Consider the following 8,773-nt stretch of genomic DNA (forward strand, 5'->3'; position numbering starts at 1 on the left):
TGTAGGTTGTTTCCTTTAACCTAGTAGGCCATCAGTTTATTTTCTTTCCTGAAAGAACACCAGATCCAAATGGGGGCGGGGGTGGTAATATATTTCCTTCTTTTCCGTTTGTCGCCACTTAATGCTTTGCAACCACTGGCAGAGGCAAATAAAATTAACAAGCTAGCACCATTAAAGGAACAATATTCACTGTTTTGAGAACACACTAGTTCTGGTTAACAAATACTTACGAAATGTTTAACAATCCCATCGAGGGGACTGGCTGCGTGATCTACTTTCCAGATCTACTTTCGTAAAGGCAAAACCTCAACAAAACCCCCAGATCAGCTAATACATGAGGTACAAATGGGCAACAAAATCAGAGGCAGGAGATTAAGACAAAAACCCTACAAAAGAATGGCTCGCTGACTGCTTGGCTCACTGCCCATTCATTTGGGCCAATTTCATAAATGTTCTCCACGCATCCTTCTGCCAATCTGCACGGCACCCTAGTCCAATCCGCGGGTATCGCGACCCCACAGGCCCACCACTGATGGTGAAGGGAGACCGACGCGCACAAAAGGAGTTCCCCCCCGCCCCAACCCCTTCCCTTGGAAAGCCGACTGCGGGCCTCCAACAGCACCTCAGCAGGCGGCATGTGTCTGAGCCCAGTCCCGGGTGCAAGTCCCACAGCTCAGGGAAGCGCACCGCGCGCGGGGACCTGCTCCCGTTTCTCTCCCTGCGGTCAGAGCCTCGCCCTTGGCCCCCCCAAGGGACCCGCGGCTGACAGAGCCCAACTCTTCGCGACGGCAATGGGTGCCTCCGGAGAAGCCCCGGGCCGACCGCGGCCTCTAGGCGGGACGCGGGGGCTAAGGAGGCGAGCCACCGCAGGGTCCTGGGAGGGGCGAGCAAGTCAGCAGCTGACATTTTTTGTTTGCTCCAAACTGTACGGTGGACGGCGGTAGGCCGAGGCTTTTCCGCCCGCTGAAAGTCAGCGAAAAAAACAGCGTGCGGGAAACAAAAGCGCGGCGCCTACGCCCTTCTCAGTTAGGGTTAGACAAAAACTGACCGCTTCCCCTCCCAGGCCCACCCTCCACAACCCGAGGTGCAAAACGCCGCGGCTCCCTATAAAGACAGCGGCCGCCGTACGCGCCGATTGGCTAAAGCCCTCCCGTCGCGGTTCTCGCGAGATCCGTCCTCACCACCCCCCCCCCCCTTTTTTTTGGAATGCTCTATTTCCGGCCGTGAGGACAGCTGCGCCCCTCCCCCCACATTTCCTGGGAAAAGCGTTAGGTATTTCCCGACGTACTTTGAAAGTAAAAACGAGCTTGTCCTACTGCACGGCTCCGTTTTCCATGCCTTAAGGACCGGGTGCACCTGCCTTAAGGACCGGCCTCGGTGCCCTCGACCACCTTAAGAAAATGAAGTTCACAGAAAAATTTTAGGGCCTGGGAAATATGACAGTGATTCTCAACTCTAGTCACATTTGTTAGAGATCTTTAAGAAAATAGATTCCCGGATAGCCTTGGCTAAACCAGAAGGTTGGCTGTGCTCGTTGGATTGCCTTGGAGTTCCTTCCCTGCTCCCTTCTTAGAAGGCCTCTCTGCAACGTCTTCTTGAACATAGGATGGGTTTTATTAAGTATAACTATTTCATTCTTAATCTTAACATTCAAGATTTGAATTTACCTTTTATTAGGAAATGAAAGCTTTTCAGTCATTGACTTTGCTGTAATGTTGTGTCATGATTAGGTTAAAAATCCACCGTAAATTGTACCAAGTTTCTGTAATGGTATAATATTGTTTTACATATAACTGGCTGATCCTAATTGTAGAATTCATGTTCAGTTGGGTGAATTCTGTGGAGTTGTCGCTATTGACACCTCAGTCTGAAAGATACAATATTAGAGGGGTTGGTTTCCAACGATTTTAAGGGCAGGGAAAATATAAACGTGATTTTCCATTTTATTCCCTATCCCTAGATTACTTGAAAAGGATCATCTATGATCCCATGTTAGAGGCTGGAGTCAGTACAGAATATTCCAGGTAGGTTGTTGAGTTAACTACCTGAGACCACGGTTCAGAATTGTTTGCCTGACTAATGTAGCAAGCAATTTACTTTGGGATCGCTTTAAACTTAAATCTCTTAACCTGTTTAAATATCAATTTTTTTAATTTGTAAAATGGGAATAATGCTTGTCTCGCTCATTGAGAGACTAAGAAAAATTACCAGGTGTACTCACAACTGCAAAGAAAAGACCTCCCCCCATCCCCCCTGCCATTCCCAGAACCAGCCAGGGCGCGCCCCGTTGTGGTCTGACCTAAAGGCGGGAACCAATCAAGTTCTGCTGAGTGGTTTGAAAAAAAGGCGGGAACCAATCAAGTTCTGCTGAGTGTTCAAATTTAAATGTTAACCAATAACAGCTCTGTAACTGCAAAAAAAAATCCCTAACTTGTTTGTGCCCGTCTATAAAAGAAGCTGTAAGATCCTCGCTCAGGGCCTCTTAGCGTCACCGGCAGCTAGTTCGCGGAGCACCGGGTTCCAACCTGCAATAAACGACCCTTGCCTCTTGGCTTTGACTCTGGACTCTGGTGGTTTGTTTTCGGGGGGGGGGGGGTCTCTCGAATCGGGGCATATCACTCATCTCTCTGGGATGTTGAAGTTTTGCTTTGTGTTTTAAGTTTATTTTTGAGAGAGAGGCAGAGAGAGCAAGAGGAGGAGGGGCAGAGAGGGAGAGACAGAATCCGAAGCAGACTCTACACCGTCAGCATGGAGCCCAATCCTGGGCTTGAACCTATCAACCACGAGCTGATGACCTGAGCTGAAGGCAAGAATCTGATGCTTAACCCACTGAGCCACCCAGGCCCCCCTGAGATGTTGAAGTTTAAATTAGATAAATGTGTAGATAGCTCTATTTTCTTTTAGAAAACAGTTTCAGAATTCTGAAGAATAAGTTCATGCTCTCTACAGTGCTTGTGAATCTGGTGAGTGCAGCATCAACTGTTCACAGTGCCCTCAGATAATCATTTTTTACACGGTATCCAATCTAGTTTTCCTTATAATCACTGATGTGGGAGAGAAGTACCTAGGAATGAAATGCACCTCTTCACAAATGCTTGACTCAGGCCCACTTCTCCTTGTACAATGTGCCCATCATTATTACACCTTGGAATCTTTGCCCTAATGTTACCTCTGCCCAGAATTTTCTTTTGGTCAATTCTCCGTATCTACACACCTACTGGGAGTGCACCATAGAGAGCATCAGGGAAGGGGATAGAGATGAAAAGGGAAATCCCACAATCCCTATCTTCTAAGAATATATCTATTGCAGGAGAAAGACAAGCAAACTAAAAGATAAGGCTGCATAAATTAAGTGGTCAATAGAAGAACAAATAACAATGCGTTGGAGGACACAATGAATTTTGACTGCATGGAGGAAGTAGCATCTAATTCTACAACAGAAGATAACAGATTTCATTGTATTGGAAAAGTATCTAGGGGCGCCTGGATGGCTCAGTCAGTTGGGTTGGGCGTCTGACTTTGGCTCAGATCATGATCTCCCAGTTCGTGTGTTCGAGCCGCATCAGTCTCTGTGCTGACAGCTTGGAGACTGATTCTAATTCTGTGTCTCCCTCTCTCCCTCTGCCCCTCTCCCACTCGCACTCTGTCTCTCTCTCTTTATATTTTAGTACATAGTTTTATGTACTAAACAAAAAAGAATAAAATTAAAAGGTATCGTTACAGAGTTTATCCTATTTGAAATTTACAATGACCCTGTGAGACAGACAGGGATTAGCAGCCCCACTTTATGGGTAAGAAAAATTTATCTTCAAGATGTTTGTGCAGCTGGTAGGTAGGTGGTAGAGCCTCGACCTAAATCCACATGTGCTGCCCCTGAATTCTGAGGAAAGGGCATTACATTAGGTTTAAATTTCAGCTGTCTTTCAAATCTAGCCCCAGAGCCAAATCTACCAGAAAGTCTTCCACGAGACCTCAAGGTATTTTCCTCCTTATGAACCCCCAGACCATTTTATGCTTCTCTTAGGACACCAAATCACTTTCTACCTAGTATTATTATAATCAAGGCATAAATCTCACCTCTTATACTAGACTGCTGGCTTCTTGAGGACAGGATCTCACTCCTGCTTTAGCAGTCATTGTGCTTAACACAGTGCTTTGCACAGAGCAGATATGAAATACTTTGAGTTACATGAATACTGCCATCATTATCAAGAACCCAGGTCGTTTCAGACTCTTCCCCCATCATATCTAACTAGATACCAAGACTTGTCGGGTTTTTTTGTAATTACTTCTTCTGAATTCCTATTGTCTATAATCTTGAGTCTTATGACTTGACTACTTTATATCTAGACTAATAACTGGTTAACTGATCACCAAATCTCCAGGGCCTTCCCAGCCCAATTTATTCTCCAAACCACTGCCACATTCATCTTAATTTCCTGTTTCCTGCTTTTCGTTCTTTAATTGTTCTCCTTTGCCTATAGGACGTGTAACACAAAGCCTCCCTTTCCAGTCCTTGGCCTTCATTTACTTTCCTAGTCATTGCTCTTAGTCTGCTCAATGTGAGCTCTTTATTTCAATAAAACCAGTCTATTAAGCATGACTTGAATATGCTTTGTTCATTATGTAAACCTCAACAAACTTATATCTGTATCACCCAGTTGGCACACATGTTGCACTACAAATTTTTCCAAGGGAAAGATGAGAACTTCAAGGTCAAGAATAATGTTTCCTCTAGCATTTAATTTGGTTCTACTCCAGAAACAGGTTGTTTGCTTCACCCATCACAGAAATGGAAGAGACATGGACATTCCAACAACTGAAATACTTTCTGTTCTCTCAGACACATATGATATCCAAAGTTTTCTGTCACATATACTCAAAGCATTTTTTTCTAACCATTTTATCTGTATTCAGAAGCATCTTTGATGTACTATGTTGGGTCCAACTTCTTTAAATTCTGCCTTAGTGATCCACATGTCCTGGAAAGCAGACAGGGATGCAAGAATAGAGCCTCCCATCCACACTGATAGTTTCCTTTCTGGGGGAACTGTAACTTGCACAGGTGTATTGGCAGGTACCATATTTGCTACACCTTTAACTAGCCTCTTGTCTAAACCGGGGAAAGAGGTTGATCCCCCAGCAAGGATAATATTGGAGAAAAACGAATTCCTTAGATCTGTATCGCATTTCATTATGCTGTTGAAACACAACCTATCGATGCCAGGGGTCTGAAGGTTCCTAAGACGTGGAGAGAAGAGGGCCTCTGGACAATGAAAGAGTTGGTCATAGAGCTTGATCATCGTCCCATCAGGTAGCTGGTAAACTTTCTCTATAGAATCACGTTTCTTGGCCATTTCCTCTTCGTAGTTCATTACCACATAACAAGAAGTTTCCTTAATGTCTGCAACAATCTTTCTGTCTGCAGCACTAAGCAGCATGATGCCCTGCTCCTTCAACAGTGTCATGAGGTAGTTGGTGAGGTCAAGGCCTCCCAGATCTAGCTGCTGGACACCATGAGGCAGACAGTAACCCTCAAAGATGGGCACACACTGGGTAACCCCAGCACCTGAGTTCAGCACAAAACCAGTTGTGAAGCCAGTAGCAAAGAGAGCCAGCACCCCCTGAATGGACATATAAAAGGCAGGCACCTCCAGATGCTCAAAAAACACTTCGGTGATTTGTTGCCGGTTGGCCAGTGGGTTCAGTGCTGGCTCCGTAATCAAGACTGGGCCATCACAGGCCTTTAGTTTCAGGTTATGATCATAGATATGCTTCCACATGACCTCCATGTCCCCCCAGGAAGTAATGAGACCACGTTCCACTGGGTAGCTGTAGGAAAAGCAGTAAGATAAGTGACAGCTTTTTTTTTTTTTTAGTGGCAGCTTTTAATTTTTTCAGCACCTACTCTCTTCAAACCTGGGTTAATCCCCATACTTATTACCAGTACCCTTTGTGGGCAGTGACTGTCACAGCCAGTTAGAGAAGGTAACTGCCAGCAAAAGTTTGCATAGCTGACTTCCTCTGCAATTTTTGTTGCTTTCCATTTGTCCCCGCTTTGGAAGACAAAGAATCTTTAAAAAAAAAAAAAAAAAAATTGGGAAGTCTTTGGAGCACCTGGCTGGCTTAAGTCAGTTAAGCATCTGACTCTTGATCTTTGCTCAGGTCAGGAATTCCCAGTTGGTGGGATCAAGTCCCAAGCTCTAGGCAGAGCCTGCTTGGGATTCCCTCTCTCCCTCTCTCTTTCTGCCCCTCCCCTGCTCCCTCTCTCTCAAAATAAATAAACTTTAAACGAAGTTTAAAAATTGGGAAATCTTTACATAATAGTACAGTTTTAATATCAATTAATTGAAGAAAATAACCCACAGGAAGAAAGTGACATCCTTAAATAAACTTGTACATTATGAACGGTGACTTTATTTATACATTTGAACAGATCTGTTTACATACGAAGAGCAAGTAATGCTAACCCTTTAGATGTCTGGTACCCTCAGAGATTTGTGGCCTGCACCAGCGGGTTGAAACTTCCTGTTCCTGTCTTCCTTGTCCTCTCACCCTTATGCCCCTCATCTAGACCCTCCCTCTTTCCGCTCCACTAGGGTCCTGCCCGCTGTGAGAAGACGGTACCTGATGGACAACGAGTTTCTCCGTTCCTGCGCTTGGTCACCTACACACGTTTCCAGCGCGCCCTCCGCTACCCAGCCCTGTCCTTTGGCCCGGCCGATAATGTTGGGGTAGACGAACTGGGGCTCCCGCGACCCAGCCAGGCCCGCCTTAATCACTCCTGAGCCGTTGTCGATCACCACTGGTAGCTGGTAGTAGTAGCTCATGCCGCCTCCGCCTCCTATCGCCTGGCTGCTCCGGCTGCCCTGGCTGCGGGCTACGCTAGGGAGCGAAAGTGCGCAGCGCGGGCCCTTGGGCAGCGCCAGAAGGCCTACGGCCTGGAACGTCGCGTCACAGAAGCGCTGGCCTGACCACCGGGCCTGCGCCTGGCAGGCGTGCCCTGGAGAGCCCAGGCCCATTGACCCTCCAAAGTACTGCCCCCACCCCCCCTCCCCCGACTGCATCTCACAGGGGCTGGGTCACTTGCCACCCCCTGGAATCCCGGGATACCAATATCAGGAAAACCCAACTTTCTTCCCTAATGATACAAATCTAGCCCTTCACAAGGGGCTTTCCCCAATACCTCGATGAGTCATAAAAAGTTTTCTTTTCCAAAGCCTTTGAATTCTGGTTAATGTGTCTGTCCATGGGCATGTTGAAAGTTCTAGAATGTGCCCTTGAACCTAGGAAAAAGGTGGGAAGATTTGACTAGAGAAAGTTGTCACAGAAGACGCCCGGTTTGTGCTTCTGGAAACCCTTGTCAACTTTTGAAAACACAAAGGAAACAATGCTAGGATTTAAAGTGGGCTTTATATACTTTTATTATTGTTTCTATACACCAGGCAAATACTTTGTTGCGCTTCTTTCCTGCAGTTTCTAAGCAAAATGTAGTCAAAACCAAAATGGTAGGGGCGCCTGGGTGGCGCAGTCGGTTAAGCGTCCGACTTCAGCCAGGTCAAGATCTCGCGGTCTGTGAGTTCGAGCCCCGCGTCAGGCTCTGGGCTGATGGCTCGGAGCCTGGAGCCTGTTTCCGATTCTGTGTCTCCCTCTCTCTCTGCCCCTCACCCGTTCATGCTCTGTCTCTCTCTGTCCCAAAAATAAATAAAAAATGTTGAAAAAAAAATTAAAAAAAAAAAACCAAAATGGTAGAAGCTCACTTTTTTGGATGGATTGATTTTTAGCAATCTCATCTGGTTATCCCCCATGTAATATGAAGGTCATTCCTATTTCCTAAAAAATACAGGTAATGGTCTCACGGTTTCCTGAGTTGGAGCCCCGCATCCGGCTCTGCACTGACTGTGCAGGGTCTACTTGGGATTCTCTCTCTCTCTCCTTCTTTCTCTGCCTCTTGCCTCTCCGCCACTCTGCTGTCTCTCTCTCAAAATAAATAAAAACTTAAAAAAAAAAAAAAGACGTGATTTTTAGGCATAAGGATGTGTCTGCCTCTTGGCAAGAAAAGTGATATTCCTTAGGTCCTATGAAGTTTAGGTTTAGAAAAATTTAAGTACATTGTGTGCCAAAAAGTGCATCTTTGGTGTCTGATTTTTTACCCCCTCAATTTTACACACTATGTAGAGGATTTAAAAACACCTCAGCAAGTTCGAACCTCTGGTTGGTCTCTGAAAGCAGGGGAGGAAATTCAAAAGCTATTTACTTGTCTCTCCACCAGAGGTTGAAAGGGTCACCTAAGTAACAGCCTTGGCACTTGGTGCTGCAAGCCTCTGCAAGAGGAGGGAGGCCACTGAAGCCCCGCACTACACCCTGCCTTCCGAGCAACGTCTCTCCAGGAAAGGATACGAAATAAAACATTTCTTTCCCACAGAAGTGTTACCCAAAGAAGGGCAAGGAGCGAGTGCCTGGTTTCTGCAGCGGTGCTTAAGAGTCTGAAAAAAAGTGCATGCAAATTCCAACTTTCAGAATAGTTTCAGCACTATACAATTAAACATTTAGTTGTTTTCCTTTTCTGATTGTTTTGTTTTATTTTTCCTGTTAAAAGCTATCTCAATATTACGGGCCTGCGAACTCCAAATTACTACTTCCATATGAAGGACTTTCTGAACCACAGCACCTAGCCGGGTTTCCGTAGTGTAGTGGTTATCACGTTCGCCTAACACGCGAAAGGTCCCCGGTTCGAAACCGGGCGGAAACAGCTTTTTTTTTTTTTTTTCTT

General features: G+C 45.8%; 1 protein-coding gene and 1 non-coding gene across 2 annotated transcripts; one reads left to right on the forward strand and one right to left on the reverse strand.

Annotated features, from left to right (window-relative positions):
- Positions 1–4,913: 4,913 nt before the first annotated feature.
- Positions 4,914–6,830, reverse strand: ACTRT3 (actin related protein T3). The gene is made up of 2 exons (XM_047098914.1): positions 6,628–6,830; positions 4,914–5,832 (listed from the first exon to the last, which is right to left on the reverse strand). Exons 1-2 carry the CDS (start codon positions 6,828–6,830, stop codon positions 4,914–4,916), a joined length of 1,122 nt encoding a protein of 373 aa, XP_046954870.1.
- A 1,849-nt stretch (positions 6,831–8,679) lies between these two features.
- Positions 8,680–8,752, forward strand: TRNAV-AAC (transfer RNA valine (anticodon AAC)). Its single transcript has one exon. It is a non-coding gene; the product is annotated as a tRNA-Val (tRNA).
- Positions 8,753–8,773: the final 21 nt, after the last annotated feature.

This window comes from Lynx rufus, unplaced genomic scaffold (assembly GCF_022079265.1).
Source record: "Lynx rufus isolate CCGP_SWC_20201006 ecotype Redwood Valley unplaced genomic scaffold, mLynRuf1.p SCAF_5, whole genome shotgun sequence".
NCBI lineage: Eukaryota > Metazoa > Chordata > Mammalia > Carnivora > Felidae > Lynx > Lynx rufus.